This window comes from Myotis nattereri, assembly GCF_964212035.1.
Source record: "Myotis nattereri genome assembly, chromosome: X".
NCBI lineage: Eukaryota > Metazoa > Chordata > Mammalia > Chiroptera > Vespertilionidae > Myotis > Myotis nattereri.
In genome coordinates this window covers 140,332,655-140,352,119 of record NC_138078.1, presented here as the reverse complement: position 1 = coordinate 140,352,119, position 19,465 = coordinate 140,332,655, and the positions used below count along the sequence as shown (strand labels likewise).

General features: G+C 52.9%; 1 protein-coding gene across 1 annotated transcript in view; it reads right to left on the bottom strand.

Annotated features, from left to right (window-relative positions):
- The window catches only part of ZNF185 (zinc finger protein 185 with LIM domain), a gene marked incomplete at its 5' end in the record, with an annotated part of 50,638 nt that extends 39,853 nt beyond the window's left edge, over positions 1 to 10,785 (bottom strand). The window contains 11 exons of the mRNA XM_081081736.1: positions 2,062 to 2,151; positions 2,581 to 2,664; positions 4,055 to 4,096; positions 4,408 to 4,491; positions 5,503 to 5,589; positions 6,539 to 6,628; positions 7,242 to 7,319; positions 7,424 to 7,462; positions 9,941 to 10,006; positions 10,438 to 10,561; positions 10,752 to 10,785. Of these exons, the coding sequence (XP_080937862.1) occupies positions 2,062 to 2,151; positions 2,581 to 2,664; positions 4,055 to 4,096; positions 4,408 to 4,491; positions 5,503 to 5,589; positions 6,539 to 6,628; positions 7,242 to 7,319; positions 7,424 to 7,462; positions 9,941 to 10,006; positions 10,438 to 10,561; positions 10,752 to 10,785 (818 nt within the window). The remainder of the gene's footprint in view (positions 1 to 2,061; positions 2,152 to 2,580; positions 2,665 to 4,054; positions 4,097 to 4,407; positions 4,492 to 5,502; positions 5,590 to 6,538; positions 6,629 to 7,241; positions 7,320 to 7,423; positions 7,463 to 9,940; positions 10,007 to 10,437; positions 10,562 to 10,751) is intronic.
- Positions 10,786 to 19,465: the final 8,680 nt, after the last annotated feature.

Here is a 19,465-nt window from a genome sequence, read left to right as displayed (position 1 = left end):
GCTTGGGGGACTGATGATGGCTGCCTGGGCCATTCAGGGCCTGACTGGGTCAGGTCAGAGAGGAAAGCTGCCCAGGACTGGCCAGCAGCTCACCTGGACGCTGCCTGGTGGGGACTAGATATTTGGTGATTGCAGAATCTGAGGAAAGCAGCACTGTGAGAACCATCACGCCTGCCTGACCAGCCATCCTTCCAGGAGGAGGCTGACTTGTCTTGAGATACCTCTGGTGTCTGGAACATTCCATAATCTGTCTCCTGGGGCTTTACAGGCAGGTTTTATCTGAGATGGCCCACTTCCAGAACTGGGAGACAATACACTTCTGTTGTTTGAGCCACCAGCTGGGGTACTTTGTTATGGCAGCCCCAGCAGACTGAGACAACTACCTTGCTATGACAGCCAAGTAATGGATATTAGACATCTAAAGGAAAATGTCAAACTATCTTTCAAATGTATAATATAGTACAACCAAATTCTCCTCCTATATTCTGTTTTTAAAAGCATATAAAACCATTCATTGCTTTTAAAAAAAAAAGAGAGAGAGAGAGAGAGAGAGAGAAATAAGGAAAATCAGAGCTATGCACTGTTTTGGGCTGAATTGTGTCCCCTTTTAAATTTGTATGTTGAAGTCCTAACCCCCAGGACCTCAGAATGTGCCTGTATTTGGAGATAGGATTTTTTAAGAGGTGATTAAGGTAAAATAAGGTCATTGAGGTGGGCTGTAATCCAACCTGACTGGTGTCCTTATAATAAGAGGAGATCAGGACACAGACATGCACAGAGGGATGACTATGTAAGGACACAGTGAGAAGACAGCCATCTAAAAGCCAAGGATAGCCCTAGCCGTTTTGGCTCAGTGGATAGAGTGTCGGCCAGTCCACAGACTGAAGGGTCCCAGGTTCAATTCTGGTCAAAGGCACATACTTCAGTTGCAGGCTTGATCCCAGGCCCTGGTCAGGGTGCATGCGGGAGGCAACCAATGGATGTGTTTCTCTCACGTCAACAATTCTCTCTCTCCTCTCTCTCTCTCTCTCTCTCTCTCTCTCTCTCTCTCTCTCTCAAAATCAATGGAAAAATATCCTTGGGTGAGAAATAACAAAAATATAAATAAGTAAATAAATTAAATAAATAAATAAATAAATGCCAAGGATAAAGCTCTCAGAAGGAGCCAACCCTGCCAACACCTGGATCTCAGACTCCCCACCTCCGGAATTGGGTGACAATATAGTTGTTTGATTCACCCAGTTTGTGGGACTGGGTTACAGCAGCTCTAGCAACCTAAGACAGCTCCCATATCCTATCAGTCACTAAGTTCTATTATTGATTGCTACTTTCTGAAGAGTTCTCAAATATTTCCACTTGTTCAAAAGTTCTTATGGACAAAAGTTCAGACAAACAGGGAAGATCAAAAGAGGGACTGAATGAAGAGAAGAGGTTTTCTGGCAGAGAGGCCCCTGCAGCCACCTCCTCCCCTCCCCTCCCAGACCCAGCCCAGCAGAAAAGGTCTGCAGCATTGCTCTCCACCACCAGTGCTGTGGCAGGGGATCTGTCTTTCTCCTGGCACTGAGGAGATGACCCTGAGGACTGTAGACACATCCAAATGGTTGAGGGGCTTGAGTTGGGGATGGGAGTGGGGCTTGCAGTGGCATTATGAGAGCTGGAACAGTTCCTGGAGTCCCCAAAAGTGACCTGTAAGGATAGGTGCTTTGCCCCTTTGGCCTCAGGGTCTTCCAGGGGTGCCACAGAGGCACAGCTTTTAGAAGACCTGGATTTGGGCAGAGCTGCCAATCCAGGCAGATGCTTTAAACAGCAGCAACAATAGGGTGCTCTCGACAGGACTTTGCAGGATTTAGCACAAAGTACAAGGAGGTATTGAATGTTCTTCGTCCGCAGACAAGAGAGAACCATTATCTGCTTGGACACTCAGGGCTCAGAAATCAGGGCAAATCAGGGCCCTGCCTAGAGTGAGATCACCAATGCTCGGACTGCTCCTGCCTTGTCACCCCACTGCCAGATCCTCCCATCTGACCAGCTTACAGGCCAGAGCCAGCTCACAACACCCACCTGGGCTCCAGGCTCCCGGCAGGGCTTGGCAGACTTGGCATGCGCTCAATCCAAATTGCCCGAGACACTTTGGCTCGGCCTCCATCCGCACTGGCAAAAAAAGGCATCTGTGAGCGGTGCTGGGGACTGTGGAGCCTCCTTCCCCAGCAGGAGCAGGAGGACAGGGTTGGCAGGTTGGACTTGGCTAACTTTTAGGAGAGCCGTGAACAAACCTGAGAATGGCAGGGTTGGCGCCCCGGTGGCGGACCCGCTCCAACCCCGTGACACAGATAACCACTAAACAGACAAGAGTTCAGTGCTCTCTTCCTGGAGGCCAGGCTGTTTTGCTGGATAGCCCTAGGATATCCAGCCAGATAGGCCCTCACTGATTTCCGTGCCCCATCCTGTCACTGAGCACGTGGGGACACTGACTCTGAGGCTCTGCAAGGAGGTGACCTGGCAGAGGTTCCACAGTGACTGAGTGGCAGGCAGGCCTGGCAGCGACCAGCCCCAGGCAGAGATGGGTGACTGATTGATTACCTGCTGGAGCCAGGAGGAGATCTTGTCAGAGCAGATGGGTCCTGCCTCTTCTCAGAAGGCCCGTCCTCCTCCACCACCTCCACCCTTTGGGCAAGAAGAGAAACAGATGCACCACTTGCTCAGCTGCACCTGAAGGACATGCTTTCTTTCAGTAGAGTCAATGGTCATAAGGTGGCTCAGGCTGGGGTCTCAGTGACTCCACCTTGGGATAAGAACAGCATACTATGTGGAATAGTGTCCCTCCAAAATTCGTCTGCTTGGAATCTGTGAATGTGACATCATTTGGAAATAGGGTCTTTGCAGATGTAATCATGGTTAGATTAGGTCATGCTGGAGTAGAGTGGTCCCTAAATCCAATGGTTGGTGTCCTTATTAGAAGAGGTGAATTTGTATACAGACACACAAAAGTCAAGTGAAGCTGGAGACAGAGACTGGAGTGATGCATCCACAAGCCAAGGATGCACCAAGGGTTGCCTATAGCTCCAGAAGCAAAGAGGCCTGGGACAGTTTCTCCCTCAGAGCCTCCAGAAGGAACCAACCCTGCTAACAACTTCATCTTGAGCTTCTAGCCTCCAGAACTGGGAGACAATACATTTCTGGTGTTTATGCCACACAGCTTGTGGTACTTTGTTACAGCAGTCCCAGGAACCTAATACAGCCATCAAGAGCACACCACCCTCGGCTGGCTGCATTCCCATCAGCCTTTCTGGTCTTCCAACACAGCAAACTGTTCCCACCTCTGGGCCTCTACCTGGGACACTTGATGTGCTGTCTTCTCCTTGCTTTTTTAGTCCCCATCTCATTATGAAGGTCTTCTGTGTCTACTCAGTGGAATATCCCTAAAATTCAGCTTTCCAGAAGTTTCTTCCTTGGCCTCCCCAAATATTCTCCTCTCCCAGAAGATGTCCTTTCCACCTAATGGTGACACCCCTCCCTTACTCAGCTGGCATGTCCTGATCATTCCTTATTAAACCTTCTTCACCCTTTAGGGTCTATCTCCAATGTCATGGTCACTTCCAAAGGCCTGGCCAACCAGGTAGGGATTCCAAATAACAAGCCTCTGGACTCCATCCCTATGATGACTCCTGTGTGGGCATTGTCCAGCCTATCCCTGATAGGATGGGAGAACCAGGGAACAAATCCTATGTACCCCCATAACTACTTATGCTTCAAAACCCCAGAGGCCCTTGAAATACTATGGGTCAGAGGCCCAGCCCTATTAGCTACTGGAAAAGGGGAGTGTCCAGCCACACAGAACTGGATGCCAGGGCCATATGTGCCACCACAGCCATCCAGGTGCTCGCCTGGCCTCCAGACAGAAGCAAGCAGCCTGTTACAACAACCCCTGCTGAAGGCCAGCAGCCTCGCTGTAACCCATGACCCTCTCCCCAGTGCCCACACTACACTGCTGCCAAAAGGAGGCCTTTTTCATGGTCAAAAACAGACCTCTAAGGCTTCCCTTGCTGACACTTACCTCTTTGCAATGAATGGGGCCTGCAACTCTTGAACAGGGCTTCTGGAAAGGAGATAGAAAGGTTATGTGTTGGGCAGAATCCTGGAGTAGATAGGTGACATCATGACCACTCTGACCCACAGTGTCCTGGGCTTCTCTCCCATTTCTAGCACCTTGTCTGTCCTGATGGCAGCAGCCAGACCCCTCAGTTTTCCAGAAAGTACATCTGAGAATCTCAGAAGGTCCAGCTAAGAGGGCCCACTCATCCCACGCTTCACTAGGCAGAGGAATAGCAAAGACCTGAAGGGACAGAAACTGTTCCAGAGCATGGAGCTGGTTGCTGGTTGAGCTGTGTCTCTTGCTGTGCAACTCACCCCGTGCTCTTCTTGGCCGCTGACAGGACGTAGGAGCGCTCCCGGGGAGCTGTCTTCCTCACCACACTACTTGCAGCTTCTGACCTGCAGTAGCAAGGGGGCATCTGGTACATAGGTACTCAGTATGGCTTGGGCCACCACATCAAGGCAAGGGGTCAAAGCCAGCTTGGCACCTGCTCTGAGGACCATTCAGTGGAAAGTAGAGACCAAGGGAAGGGAAGCCCTTGTTTATCAAGCAATGAATGCTACCAATCCACATTGGATCATTCCTTACACACCAGGAAGGTGGGTGCTAGTATCACCCACGATTTACAGATGAGGAAACTGAGGTATAGGTAGTTGCAGTGGCTTGTCCAAGATCACACATTTAGCTGGCGGCAGAGTGGGCAGTCGATGCAAGGTGGCCTGGCTCTTCCCCAGTACCTTCCAGGCCAGGGACCCCTGCCACTGTGAACTCTGCCCTTACAATTGCCCAGCTGCCAGGCCCTCAGAAGGGGCTTTGCTCTGTTTCCTGAGCCACAGAGGGGCCGACACACATTGGGATTGGGAGGGAGGCAGACTGAACCTGGGGAGCTTTATTTCCTTGGGTGCTAGCAACTGCCCAAACACCCAGTCTTACTTTGGGGTGAGGGACATTGGAACCTCTGGAGGCTGGCCCTGTGCCCCAGGCATTCAGGACCTATCCTGACTCTGCACACACAGCACATACATAGAGGGTTCTTCTGAAGGTCCCCTTTGCTGCCTACTTTGGTCCAATTTGCTCAGAACCCTTTTTAAACAAACCGATATAAAGTCCTGAAGCACATCCCTTTCCACCCTCTGTCCACAGATGAGGCTTTCCCCCATCACTTGTTACCTAGGTTCTGCCTCATAGAATGTTCATAAGAGGTTCCCCTGAACCGGCCCAGCTACTTGGGTGATTCTGGGACTCAAGGGATGACACCTGTTGCTAGCAGCCACTCCTTCAGCCCACAGGCCAGCAATGGTGTCCTGTGTTGTGCATTTCATCACCCTAACTGGCACAATTCCTACTTCACCAGTCTGTGCAGACTTGGGCCCAGCCCTGCCCATGGGATGCCCAGCGGGTACTGTTACCTCCGTTTCTGTTCATCAGAAGAGAAGGGCACATCCTCCTCTTCATCAGCCCCTGAGGTTGAGCTGCGCCTGATGTTGTAGGGTGCCCTGAGGGATGGAGAGTGGGACGGGTTGAGGATGCTAGAAGTTATGGCACCTCCTCATCTTTCCTCCACCCCTGAGCCCTGTCATAGGCTGCCACTCTCAGCAGCTTTGCTTCCTGGCTTCCAACAACACCAACACATGTTGACATTATTGCCTCTCGGCTTTTTCTCATGCCACTCTTCCTCCTCGAGAGCCAGCTCTCCTCTCTCTCCCTGTTCCAACCCTAACTGTCTTCTAAGACCCAGTTCAAGCCTCACCCCTTCTCCAGAAAGATACCCTAGCTGCTCCATGTCACTGGACTATGATGACAATGAACAAACAATATAAAGACTGGGGGGGGGGGCGGGATTGGGAACCATGGGCACAACCTACAATTCAGTCCAGAGCCCCCATGCCTGGGCACATAGGAAGGGAGCCTTTGGTACAGTCCACAAGTGCAACCATAGAGGGAACCCCAAAGATTTATATCCAAAAGCAGCTCAGATTTAAGCACAAAATGCCCATAACTGATAGACTGCCATGGCCAGCAGCATGCTTAGGATAATCAGGCCCTAGCCCAGCCTGGCACTGCCTGGCCCAGCCCAGGCTGAAAGCCCAGCCCAGAGTACAGAGGCATGTCCAGGAAACAAAGTCAGCCAGAAGCAGTCCTAGGGCCATGTTACCCTTTCCCCAGACCCACCACCCCCTTCTACAAACTTCCTACGTATCCTGCTTTGCCTCAAATAAGAAGTGCAGTGTGCACAGGCATCCAACTTTCTGGGACTTGTCACCCTCTGGTGGGCTCCAGGTCACGTATCACCTGGCAGGGACGTCAGGCCAGCAGGACTAGCACCCTGAGACTGTGCTCAGAGGCAAGCAGCCCGCTGCCCTCAGAGGGCTGGTGTTTGGGCTCATCCTTTGGGCTTATCCCTTGGAGGAGGGAACTGAGCTGGGTCTGCGATTGTATACTCACAGCTTCTTGTAGTCCTCAGTGGTCATCTTGTAGCCAGAGGAAGAGGGGCGGAGAGGCCCAGCAGGAGCTGCTCTCACCAGACTGGCCATGCTGCAGAAGCAAGGAGTTTTCATGTGCCTACCCCAGGCCCCTCTTGCCTTCAGATTTGCCCACACAACCCAGCAGACACATGGGAGGTGAATGAGAGAATGCTGGTGGCCTTTCTTCTGTGCTCCCAGTCTTGCCATTTACCTAGAATCTCTGCAACATCCCGAGCAGGGAAGCCCTCCTGCCAAGAGCAACCCAGTTCCCTTGACCCTGCCTTTCCGATGGAGTCTGAGTTCAACCTGACAGCAAGGTGCCATCTCAGCCTGCTGGGAAGGTAGCTGAAAACACGCAGCTCACTTCGGTCAAAGCTCCCTGAAAATCAGGACTGGCTCAAGGTCAAGGTCACCATTAGTGGCCCAGGGATTCCCAGAGATCAGAGAGCCCAAATGGGCCATGCATCCTCCTGGGGACTTCCAGTATCTCAGGTGCAACTGCATCACCCCCCAACCCATCTCCTCTGGTTACTTGTGTTGTTCTCCAAGGCCTTACCCTACTCAAGGACAAAGCTTCCACCTCCCACCCCTCAGTGACAGGCAGAGTACTCTCTCTGCCACAAGCCTGGCCCAGGCCCTCACAACTCCCCACTGGCTGGCTGGCCAACACCCCATGGACACACCTTTTTGGAGCTCCGTTGGCCTTAGGAAAGTGCTGCTGGGGCTGGGACGAGCTGTCGATGGGCTTGGTGAACACGCCCCTAAAAGAGAGCCCAGAAGAAGCAGCCCATTAAGCAACCAGGGAGAAGCCAGGGAGCAGTGCAGGTGGGTGTGGGGAGGCAGGCAGGGTCCTGCCATCACCTACCGAATGATATAGCCAGTGGAAGCCCTTGTGCTCGCAGACCTGCCAAGGAAAAAGAAGGCATGAAGTGAAGTGATGCCTTGCTGGAGGGCCCTAATTTTTCCTGTCCCCAAGGACAGCAAGTTGGCTTGGCGGTGGGTGTCCAGTGCAGTCAGAACAAGAGGAGCAGGAGTGGCCAGGAGCTTCCCAAGAAAGCCAGCCACTATGCACCCCTAACCTGGTTCCTGCTTTGTTCTGTCTGTATCTCTCATGCTGCCCAGGAAAAGTGCCTGTGTCTGATTGTTCCAAGCCCAGCATGGTCCTGACTCACAGTAAGTGCCTAGGAAGGTGTCCCCGGCTGGGCATTTGCTGCAGAGGTGTTCCCTTCAAATTCTGGCTTCTCCCTGGCTTACCAGATCCTAGCTCTCTCCTGAGTGAGAGCTTTTCTGGGATTGCTAACAGCCCTTCACCCTCTGTTTTCTTTCTTTCTTTTTAAAAAATATTTTTATTGATTTCAGAGAGGAAGGGAGAGGGAGAGAGAAATAGAAACATCAATGATGAGAGAGAATCATTGATTGGCTGCCTCCTGCACGCCCCCCCCCCGCCCCCACACACACACACACTGGGGATTGAGCCTGCAACCCGAGCATGTGCCCTGACTGGGAATTGAACTGTGACCTCCTGGTTCATAGCTCGATGCTCAACCACTGAGCTATGCTGGCCGGGCAATCACCCTCTGTTTTTGAAGCTGACCCAGCTCAGGCTGGACACTCCATTGCCAGATCCTGGGGCTGAGGACATGGCAGGCAGAAACCATGGCTCCTGACCTATTCCCCACTCCACATATCCCCCACCCCCCTGCCTTTTCTAGGAAAGTTCATGAGGTCCTAAGGGGCAGAGCCCAGGCATGAGTCAGCCAAGGCCAGCTGACCGTCCCTTGCCCTCCTCTGGGGCTTCCCCTCCTCCAGCCCCTGGGACACCCACAACACACATATTTATGGAATTTGGGGACCTGAGGGCATAGTGAAGGCTAAGTCAGTGGCTGGAAAGCATTAGGCTCCATGTGCTGGGCACTTTCTGATTGGGAGCAGATGAGGGCACTCAGAGATCTCAGGGCGTTGGAGGTGGGAGCCAAAGGCTGACAGTGAGGACAGGAGATAAGGACTCTGTCCATGAACAGAGGAGCTTGGGGCTGAGCATCAGGGTTGGGTCTAAGGGGACTTTGTGCAAGCAGGCAGGCAGGGCAGCACAAAGCCCAACTGTTCTCCATCTCAACAGACACTGTACTTGACTGAGGACAACCTCCTGGAGGTGACCAAGTTCCAGGATCACTTAGGGTGGGACTGGAGAAAGAAAGGTCACTTGTACCCCTTCCAGCCACAATGAGCATTTATGGCTGAAATACCTGTGTGCTGGGCGGGCTAGGCCATGGGCCCTTGCTGGCCTTGGACCCCTCTGGGAAAGAATGAGAGCCCATGTTTATGTAGACTTCTGGGCTCCCTTGCTCTGGGCCCTGAGTCACAGTACCCCAGGATGTGCTTTCCAAATGCACCCCCAAACTAAAGCCCATGGTGAGAACTGTACCCCCAAAGTAAACAAGCTCCACCAAAGAATAGACTATGTTTGAACGGTCCACAGGACCTTGCCAATCTCGCCGTTGTATGTTCATCTCTTTACTTGAGTTGTACCTGTGGTCCCTGCTAGGATGTCAGTTCCCTGAGGAGAGGGCTGTCTCCTTTGTGCTCAGCATAGGACCTGGTGAGTAGCGGGCACTAAGTCATTGAGGGATGACAGGCAAGGCCACTGTTACCAAAGGCAGCCTCTGGAGCTAGCAGTGAATTTGGACCCCTTCCTTCCAGCTGCTGCCTCTGCCTCTATGACCACTTGAGAAAGGCCTGGGCAATGTACTCACTGCCAATTGACGGCTGTTTAGAGCAAGGATCAAGCCTGAATTTTTGGCTCCGCACCCCCTTACTTGTCAGGAGCAGTTCCTGTAGATCTGAGCAGATGTTCTCACGCTTCAGAGCCTCCCTGGACACCTCTTTGCAAAAGTCTTTGAAATAGAGAGGGGATTATTCCCCTTGGACAACTGTCAAAATGTGTCAGACTGAACGTGGGAGACAGTTGTTGCAAATGTGTGAGTCTCCCCTGGCGTGCCAATTACCAGGTGCACTCAGCAATCAGGACTACCTATAGAGGGAGTCATGTGTGACTTAAAGCACCTCACAGACATTGTCGTACTCCCAGCAGGGGGTTCTTAATGACAAAGTTTTGATTACAGTTGACAGGTGGAACCATGGAGGCCCAGAAGGGGAGGCAGCTGGCCCATAGGCCACACAGCAAGGCCAGGAAACTGGACCCAGTTGACTCCTCCTTTCCCTTTCCCAAGAGAGAGCAGAGCGGGGAAAACCCATCCTTCTTGTGGATTTTAAATGTCATGCTGCAGACCCTAATGTCCCTTCTCAGCTCTGGCTCCATCCCTGTCTCCTGAGTACTGCAGCATGGGGCCCACCCACCAGCCATCTGGGTCCCACTTCTTACCTGGCCTTCGGGACCTCCCCAGGTGATGAAAAGGATGTGGCACGACTCCGACCAGAGGGCAGCTCTCTGGGGAAAGAGAGTTCCCAAAAGAGTGGCTCCCAGGCCCTGAACAGTCATCCACCCTATGGCCTCCCTACTAGAGACTGACTGCTGGGCCCCAAGGCAGCTGTGGGAAGTGCGGTACATGCACCCCAGGAACTTGGCCCACCATTCCCATTTCACCTTCTCCTCCCGCAGCTTGCCTCCATATTCCACAGGCACTCACACATGTACACCTCAGCACCCAGGGTTTTCCTTCCCTGTGACTTTGGTTGAGTCTTTCCCTCAGCTGCATTGCTTCCCCCTGCTCCAACCTTCCCAGCTGACCTATGGTCACATTGCCTGGCTGAGCTCTGAATGGGGGAAGCCCCTCAACATCTCCAGGTCAGGACAAGACTTGTGGATCACAACCCCAGCCCCACCCGTTGCTGTTGGCCCTCCCGACCTCCTGGACTTACAGGGTGTGGCCCTCTGATTCATCCTGCTTGGTGATCCAGCTCTTGTCCCCCTTCAGAGTGGTCCGCACCTTCATCTGCCTGAGGACGTTACTGCGTTCCTCCTCGCCTGCTGAGAGAGGCTTCCCTGACATGGGCAAGGTTACACAGCTTCAGAAGGGGAGCCCAGCCCCAGGACCCTGGGCTTCTTTTCCAGTCCTCCCAACATGTGTCTCTCTGCTACCCAGGCAGCGCTCCTGGCCCTGGCAGGGCCAGCCTGGGAAAAAGCAGCAACATACCATGCCCAGGACTGGAACAAGAGGGAGCCTGGACCTCACCTTTGGTGCTGCTTCCGAGAGCTGAGATGCTCATGGTGTCTGCTCTGACAGTCACTTCTCAGTTGATCCAATAGGGCTCCTGGGGCAAAGGCAAGCACATGGCTGTCACTTCATACATTTATAATGGCTTGCGGGTCACCGTGTGGCTCCTGGCACACCAAGACCACTCAGAATGTCTTTTGGGCATTGGGAAGCAAACACTCATGGAGTCCTGGGTGGCAGGTACATTGAGGAGCATCCACAGTCCCCAAGTGTGAACACTTCCTGGATCTGCCACCACCAGGTGGAACACCCACATGTCTGCCCAGGGTCACTCACCTGGGGAACAAGGCACAGACAACCAGGAGCTGTCTGTTTGAGAGATGGCTAATGAGGGAACACTACAAGCCCTCCTAGAAAGCTCTAATGGCCAGTATCCAGGCCCCAGAATGTGTGGGGAGAGAGTGGCAGCGAGGGAACCTTCACAGTGCCACACAGAGGGCAGGCTCTCTGGAGGCCAACACTGGTGGACTCAGAAGGAGGGACTAGGGAAAGGGTGGGGGCTGTGGACAGCAGCAGTTTTGAAGTTGGACCATGTCTCAGTACTTACTAGCTGCCTGACAGACCTTGGGTAGGTCAGCTAATCTCTCGGGTCTGCCTCAGTGTTCTTCTTTGTGAAATGGGAGTTTAAAAAGTCTACCCTTGCCCAGCCAGTGTGGATCAGTGGTTGTGAACCTATGAACCAGGAGGTCACAGTTTGGTTCCTGGTCAGGGCACATGCCCAGGTTGCAGGCTCCAACCCTGGTTGGGGTCATGCTGAAGGCAGCCAATCAATGATTCTCTATCACCATTGATGTTTCTATCTCTCTCTCCCTCTCCCTTCCTCTCTGAAGTCAATAAAATATATAGTTTTAAAAAGATTATAAATTTTTAAAAAGTATACCCTTCCTTATTGCTGTGAGGACAGAATGCATTAATGTCTTGCAAGTGGCGGGCACCACCTGGCACAGCCAAGATCAAAGGGTGTTGAACAGGAGCAGTAACTCTCAACCTGCCCTCCCTGGGAGAGGGGACTGTGGGTGGTCCTCAATCAGCACAAGCATGGCCTGGGGGAGTGCAGCCCTGTGTGGTTCAGGAGTTGGCTCCATCTCCAGTGAGGAAAGTCCTGGGCCCCACTGCCAACTCCTAGTGGCCCTTGGTGACCCAGGAAGGGTGGAGATCTAGTAAGGGCTTGCTGCTGTGTCTGGGAAGCAGAAAATGTCCTATACTCTGCTTTCTATTCCTCTCTCTGTCTTCTAACCCTGTTCTCACTTCTTGTCTCCTCTTTATACTTCAGCCAGTTGTTGCCCTCCTGTGGCCAGTAAAGGGCTGTGGTGGCCTCTGAGGCCTTCACCGGCCCATGAAGGCTGTTTGTCGCCTGAGGGCCTGGGGTGAGGAAACCAGTTCTCCAGGCTGGGACTGGCCTGGTGTTGCAGGGAGATGGAAGGTCCACATCATGGATCTAGTCACAGCCCTGACCTGTCATAGCTGGCTTCTTGGATCTCAAGTGAGGAGTTGAAGGCTCAGGCAAGCGGGCATGATGAGAAGCAGGGGCCTTAGCGTTGCCAACACAGTCCTGAGGCAGAGCAGTCTTCCTCTTAGGGGTCTGCCACCCTCTGGGCCCCTCCAGGGCCAGGCCTGAGCAGCTGGGCCCTGCTGCCAGCTGGCAAGGCCTGGACATGTTTCCATGGAGGTCAGGGGTACACTAAAATGGGTAGGGCAGGGGGCCAAGAGCAAACCAAATTTGCCATGTCAGCAAGAGCTGGCTTTCCCATAAACTGCACCAAATGAGCAGCCCAGGAGGCCTGAGCCTGCTGTGTGCCAGGAACAGCACCTCATCATCATGCATGGGCACCCTGCATACTCAGCCCCTGCACCAAGGCAGCCACGTCACAGTTCTACTGAGCAGAGCACATACCATAGGTGATTCTCACATGCCAAACTGTCCCATCCCAGCAACCCATGAAGTGACCCCACTGGGCAGGGCGCACAGAATCGCCTCCTGAAATCTTGGTTCCTTGGTCTCCTGGTGCTGCTGACTGACTGAGACCTTGAGCGAGTCCCTCACTCCCTATGGGCCTCAGCTTGGGAACTCCTACTACTCAGTCTTTAGGTTCCTTCAGAAACTCATCAATCTTCTCCTGGCAAACCTGTTGGCCACATTGTCTAGAAGTTTTCTGCCTAATTAGAACCAAATAAAACACTTCCCAAATTAGGAGGAACTCACACACATACAGAATGACAGAAGCAGAGGTGCCATTGGGGACTCCCAGGCCAAAGGTCTCCATTCAAACTCACCATCCCCTCCCCTCTTAGAGAGCAAAGCAGAGCAGCAACCCCATTAAGAAGCAGCTGGGAAAATGCTCTGCAGACAGGAGCAGCTTTGGAGAATGGGGAGCTGACCACTCAGGAGGGTGTTTCCTGGGAAGCTCTCACACACTGTGTGTGGGCAGATCAATAGGGGCATCTTTTTGGAGTACAAATTTCCATGTTTTGAAAACCTTAGAAAGGGCAAGCCTGTTGATCCAGCAGTTCCCCTCACCACTGTATCTCCTAAGGAAACAAGTACATAAGTGAACCAAATATACAAGAGGGCGTCATCCCGGCATTTAGTGTGATGGTGAATATTTGGCAATAATCTAAATTCCCAAGTCATTTAAAAATATATAATGATCCATCATTCAAGCATACACTATGCAGCCATTACAAATGATATTGGTATATATGATATTTAACAAGACTTTGTGTGTATGATTTTCATATATCATTATATGAAAGGCAGCTTTTAAAACAATATGTGTAGGATGGTGCCATTGACTTAAAAATGTCCTATGTAATAAAGGCTAATATGCAAATAGACCTAACAGTGGAACAACTGAACAACTGAACAACTAGTCGCTATGACATGCGCTGACCACCAGAGGGCGTGTACAGAACATGGTGGGTGTTGGCTGCAGAGGGATGGTGAAGCAGGTGAGTGGGGGCGCCAGACCAAGGGGGGGCGCCCGTTGCTGTCATCAGGGTGAGTCTCTGGTGGTTACTGAAAATTCTTTGCCCCTGTGCATTGCTGTCCCGCCTGGCACTCGCACCTCCTGCTGGCGCCAGCTTTGCTGACGCCCACAGTCAGCACCAGAGCTGCCACTTGCACCCGGTGCTGGTGCCTGGTGCCGGTCCCGATCGCTCAGCACCATCAGCACGTGTGAATGGCGGCTGCTGGCCCCAATTTCCCCTCAGGACTTCTCCACCTTCCCCTGCTCCTGAGGGGTGATCAGGGCCAGTAGCTGCCTCTCACACCCGCTGCCAGCGAGGGCCCACTCACAACCGCTGTGGTGCCAGAGCCATTGCTTGCACCCACTGATGGCGCTGGCCCCACTTGCACCGCGCTGTCAGCAGGTATGAGCAGGGCTGGTATGAGCAGGGCAGGTACCATCAGTGCGTGGGAGTGGTGGCAGTGGGAGCAGGGCTGCCGGTAGAGAGGGGACTGGAGGCCATGTCAGGAGGGGTTGGGTGGGGGTGCAGAGGATAAGCCGAGACTTACTCCTGTGCCCACTGTAGCCTTGTGACCCACAGTTCCTTTCAAGGTGCACGAATTTGTGCACTGGGCCCCTAGTCTATATAATAAAAGCCCAGTGACCATTATGACCAGTTGCTATGATGCACACTGACCACCAGGGGGCAGACGCTCAACACAGGACCTGCCCCCTGGTGGTGAGTTCACTCCTACAGCTGGAGCGCTGCTCAGCCAGAAGCTGGGCTCATGGCTGGCGAGCACACCAGTGGTGGCTGGAGCCTCTCTTACCTCCAGGGAAGCAGTAAGGAGTGGCGAGCCAAGCGGTAAAGAGCAAGCAGGTGGGCAGTTAGGAGCGAGGGGTCCCAGATTGTGAGAGGGATGTCCGATCAGGCCTAAACTGGCAGTTGGACATCCCACGAGGGGTTCCAAACTGCAAGAGGGTGCAGGCTTGGCTGAGGGACCACCCTCCTACACAAATTTCGTGCATCGGGCCTCTAGTATTTACATAAAAAATGCACATGGGAAAAAACACCTGAAAGGATATATACCAAAATATTTGGCTCCTCTGCAGTTCTAATTTTTCTATCATAAACGTGCATTGCTTCCATGATAAAAAGTAAAGAAACAGTGGTTCAAGGAAATGAAATGGGAGTTGGGGCTGCTTGGATAGCAAAGAATGGGTCTCAAAAGCTGCTAAAAAGATGTGAGGAGAGTGTATGAATGCAGCAGACTACTATAACATTATGTCATAGCTCAATTAAAATATTACTAACTTATGTATACATTTGATTAGGATCTCATATATTTATCAATAAGAAAATATGTTTATAATGTACAATTAAATGAAAAATAACTTCTAAAACAGTATCAATAGTATGATCCCATTTATGTAAAAAAAATGCAAAGGGAACATTCTTAAAAGCTATACACTAAAATGTACAACAATCAGTTAATGTACCAAAATCTTCTAAGAATATTTTTTAGACGACGGAATTAAAGATTTTTTTAATTTCTATTTTTTTGCTCCTCTGTATTGCTAATTTTCTTATCATGGATGTGTATTGCCTGTGTGATAAAGACTAAACAAAGAATGGTTTAAGCAAATGATGGGTCTCAAAACTGATACTAGGTGAGCAGTACTAAGGGGGTCTAGATGGTGAGGAGAGTATACGGATACAGCTCCAGTGGCCCTGGGAATTCTCTCCCGCCTTCCAGGTGGACATCCCAGGGGTAGGTGTGGGGAGGGGGACCCCCTGTGCTGGGCTGCACTGTGCAGCGTCTTGCCGCTGGCACATACGACCTCTTCCAGGAGTCTCCATCCTCTTTGCTCACCAGATCAGGGTTGGAGGAGAGCAGATGGTGTGCTTAGAGTCTGATCTCAGTTCTCAGTCATGAGGTCACAGCAGCAGCTGCTCCAGCAGTACAATGCAGAAGCACCCCAGGGAACAAGAGGCCAGCTTCCCTCACAAAGGCAAGGGGCACAGGAGGACAGATGGACTGCATTTTCAGGTGCTGAACACAAATCCCCATCCTCAGGCCTCTCCCCTCCCACCCTTCTCAAACCACCCCCTTCCACTCACCCCCACACCCAGGCTGTCTGGCACTGTTCCCAGGGAGAAGGAGACCATGGAAGAAGGAGTGCTCAAAGCCTGGCTGTTGGCAGTGATAGTACAAGAAGACCCGAGTACCAGGATGGGAGCCTTGGCCCTGCCCTTCCCTGGGGTCCTGGGACGTGGTTTGCAAGCATGCTAACAAGACAGGCACCCAGTCCAGGGGTCAGGACAGACATGCCCAGCAGCAGGTCTGCAACTAGAGAGCAGTAAGTTTACTGTCATCCATGCTTCACTATAAGCAAAGGAGCTGGAGAGGTTGGGCAACTGGTCTCAGGCCACACTTTCAACACTTCCAGAAGGTGGAGGGTGCAGCCGGAATCTGAGCCGCAGCCACGCAGTAGCCCTGCTCCCATGCTTCATGGCTGCGAGTGCTCCTTGGAGCAAAATGTCAGGGTGCAGGTGACTCAGGCACCCCCTCAACTGACATCTGTACACTTCCCCCAGAGCCGAGCACATGGCCTCGGCAGCCAATTTGCACCTGCTGGAGGGAGGGGACTCTTGGACTTGGGCCAGCCACACACACAGTATTCATCTAGCTGCTCATCCCGGTCCAGCCACTACTAATTCCACTCACTGGGCCCCAGAATCCCCTCCATGGAGGGCAGCCCACATCCCTGTGGGCTCTACTTCCCCTGTGCACCTGACATGCAAGATGCCAACCAAGTTCAAGACATGGAAGAGATAAACTGCTCTGACTGGGGCCCCTGAATCTCCCCACTCACCCCACTGCGAAGGTGGAGAGTGAAGCAAGATGAATGAACACTGGATCGCTGGATTGTTACATCCCCAGCTGCCTTTGAAAGCAGAACCGGAGACCTCCTGCCTGCCTGGGGCCTTCCAGTCTTAAACTTTCCTTGGCCCATGAACCCTGTCATTCAGAAGGGTCACCTGACCTGAGAGCAAAGACATCTCTGCTCCTCATCTCTAAGTGGGCTCACTTGGCTGTGATGCCGTACCACTCACTAAGCCTTGGTCTTCTCATCTGTAAAGTGGTGATGAGCTACCAAGCTTGTGGACCTGTTGTCTATGTCTCCTCCAAGGCATCCCCAAGGCAGAGCACGTGTTACTTTTGAGAATTAGGATGTTTTGATGCTGGTGGATGTCCTCATCTCCCAAATGGCCTATGTGAGCATATCACTGGTCAGGACAGCCACTCCATGTACCCCATGTCTACCTTGATGAGAAGTCTTCTGGTTCCTTAGGAATTGCCATATCACCTTGCTTAGAGGCCTGGCCTGGGAGTTTCCTGTACCCTGGCCTGGGCCACCAATGGGGTGGATGACTCATCTGCCACCTTCTACCCCAGCTGTCCCACATGGTGAATATCTGGAGCAGAGGTCCTCAAACTTTTTAAACAGGGGGCAGTTCACTGTCCCTCAGACATTCCACACATGCGCACTGCGGGCCCGGGACGAGTCGGCTGCTAAGCAGGACAGGCAGCGGCAGCAAAAACACCCGGTGGGCCGGATAAATGTTTTCAGCCGGCCGCATGTGGCCTGCAGGCCGTAGTTTGAGGACCCCTGATCTGGAGCCTCACTAGACATAGCCCCACTAGGCAGTACCCCTTTCTGTGCCAACTCTGAGCAAGACTTTACACTGAGACTATACTAGCCTCTCCCAGTTCAGAACCAAGTCCAAATCCTCCTGAGCAGGCTAGGTCACCTCAGACACCAGGTGGGTGCCCCTAGCCCACCTTCCTGGACCTTCATCCCCTTTTTATCCCTCTCTGATTAGCCTGCAGATGTCTCTTGAGGCAGGCAGGGGGAGTTGGGGACAGGTCCTCTCTGATGCAGATGGCCTCAGAAGGCCAATAGGCATGCTCCCACTGCACCTTTCTCCCTGCTGAGCAGTCTGTCAAGGCTGCCCAGCAACCTCCCAGGAAAGGGGCCTCCAGCCCTGATTGGACAGACAGAAGCGAGGAGCCAATGAGGGGGTCCAAGGAGCCACAGCGAGCCTGGTGTCGTCAGTGGAGCCAGAGCTGATGCAGCAGCTGATGCTGGCAGATTAGCAGGAGGGTGGGAGCCGGGGAGACAGAGAGGGGGGAGTCGCAGACAGTGACGCAAATGCTTGGCTGATGCGTGAGGAGACAGAGATGGAGAGAGAAGCAGCAGGAGGAGGGGGCACCCCGCAGCCCACAAGGACGTGCTCTGCAAGACTAACTTGGAGAAAGTTTTCTAGAATAGCTGCCTTGCTTGACTCCCCAAGTTGTGCACACCTCCTTTCCCAAGCAGGCTTCAGTGTCTTTGCCCTTGCCAAATGGTTTTGAGCTTCAGCCCAGGAGGCATTCCCCAGAGAAGCCTTCAAGTCCCACAGCCCCCTGGCTCAGGGACACAGCCTAGTCCCATTCTCGGTCACACTACGTCTGCATTTCCCACTATCCTGGAAGGAAAACATGTCCATAGGAGAGAGGGAGGTGTAGAGGTGCAGAGCCCACCTCGGGGAGAGACTGCAGCAGATTTGAGAATGGATGTGGATGTGGAGGGCCATCAACGTGGTGGCTCTCTCTGGCCCCCTCATGCCAGCCCACTCCAGGATTAAAATGTCCTCTCTGCTTCCCCTGCACAGATGGAAAGGTCTGGCTTCTTCCAGACAACTGGATGCACACCAAGGATGGGGCAAGGTAGCTGGGACTGCCAAAACAGGCAGCCTGGTCCCCGCGAACCCCCGGGCCCTGGCCTGGGATCTTTGTGGCAAGGCTTTGTGTGAAAGGAGATAGCAGGCTGAGCAACTGCCCTTCTTTCACCCTGGGTGGCAGGGGAATAGGGGGTATTGGATGTCAGGTAGAGACCTCCTAGCTAAACTGGGAGGGAAGAGGAGCAAAACACCTTTAGCTTGCCTCCCAAAAGCACGGAATATCGTTGCACACGAAGAAGACACAGCTAGGGGGCATGGGTGTTGGGGCTTGTCTGAATGTGTGTGTGCTGGCTACCATGAGGGAGCATGAGTGGGCACATCCTAGGCAGAAGAGCAAGGGGCAGGGCTTCCCCAGAGGTGAGCTGTGATACTCTGCACCCAGGGGACTGAGAGGAAGCCCAACTGCATATGCCCACATGTATGGGCTTTCCAAGGGGCCCCACTCCTGACTGGCAGGGATCCACACAATTCTGTCTCTTTGAACCAGAGCCAGCTGCTCAGCTCTGGGTGGACCTCTTAGGTATGGGCACAGCATGTGGGAGCCCAGTGGGACAAGGCGAGAGCATGCAGCTCAGAACACAGCCCATGCAGCCAAGCCCGGTGACCAAACATGAATGTGGCAAATGACATCAGGATGAAGCCATCAAGGCCTTGGCCCGCCCAGTGCAGGGGCTGGTTGCTGGACCAACCTCAGACCACGTTTTAATGAGCAGTTTCATGGGGCTCTGGGGCACGGAGCTCTCACAGAGGCAGAGCCCCAGAATAAGGTCTCCTGCGCCACCTCAGCAAAAACCTAAGTGCTTCCATCTGGGTCATGAGGGGAGAGATGAAGTGATGACAAGTCCCTTGTTGCCAAGCAACTTGTTCTTAAGATGAGTGGACCAGCCAGTTCTAATGGTTCAGCTGGTCACTGCCAGGGGTCTCAGAGTAGACAGGTG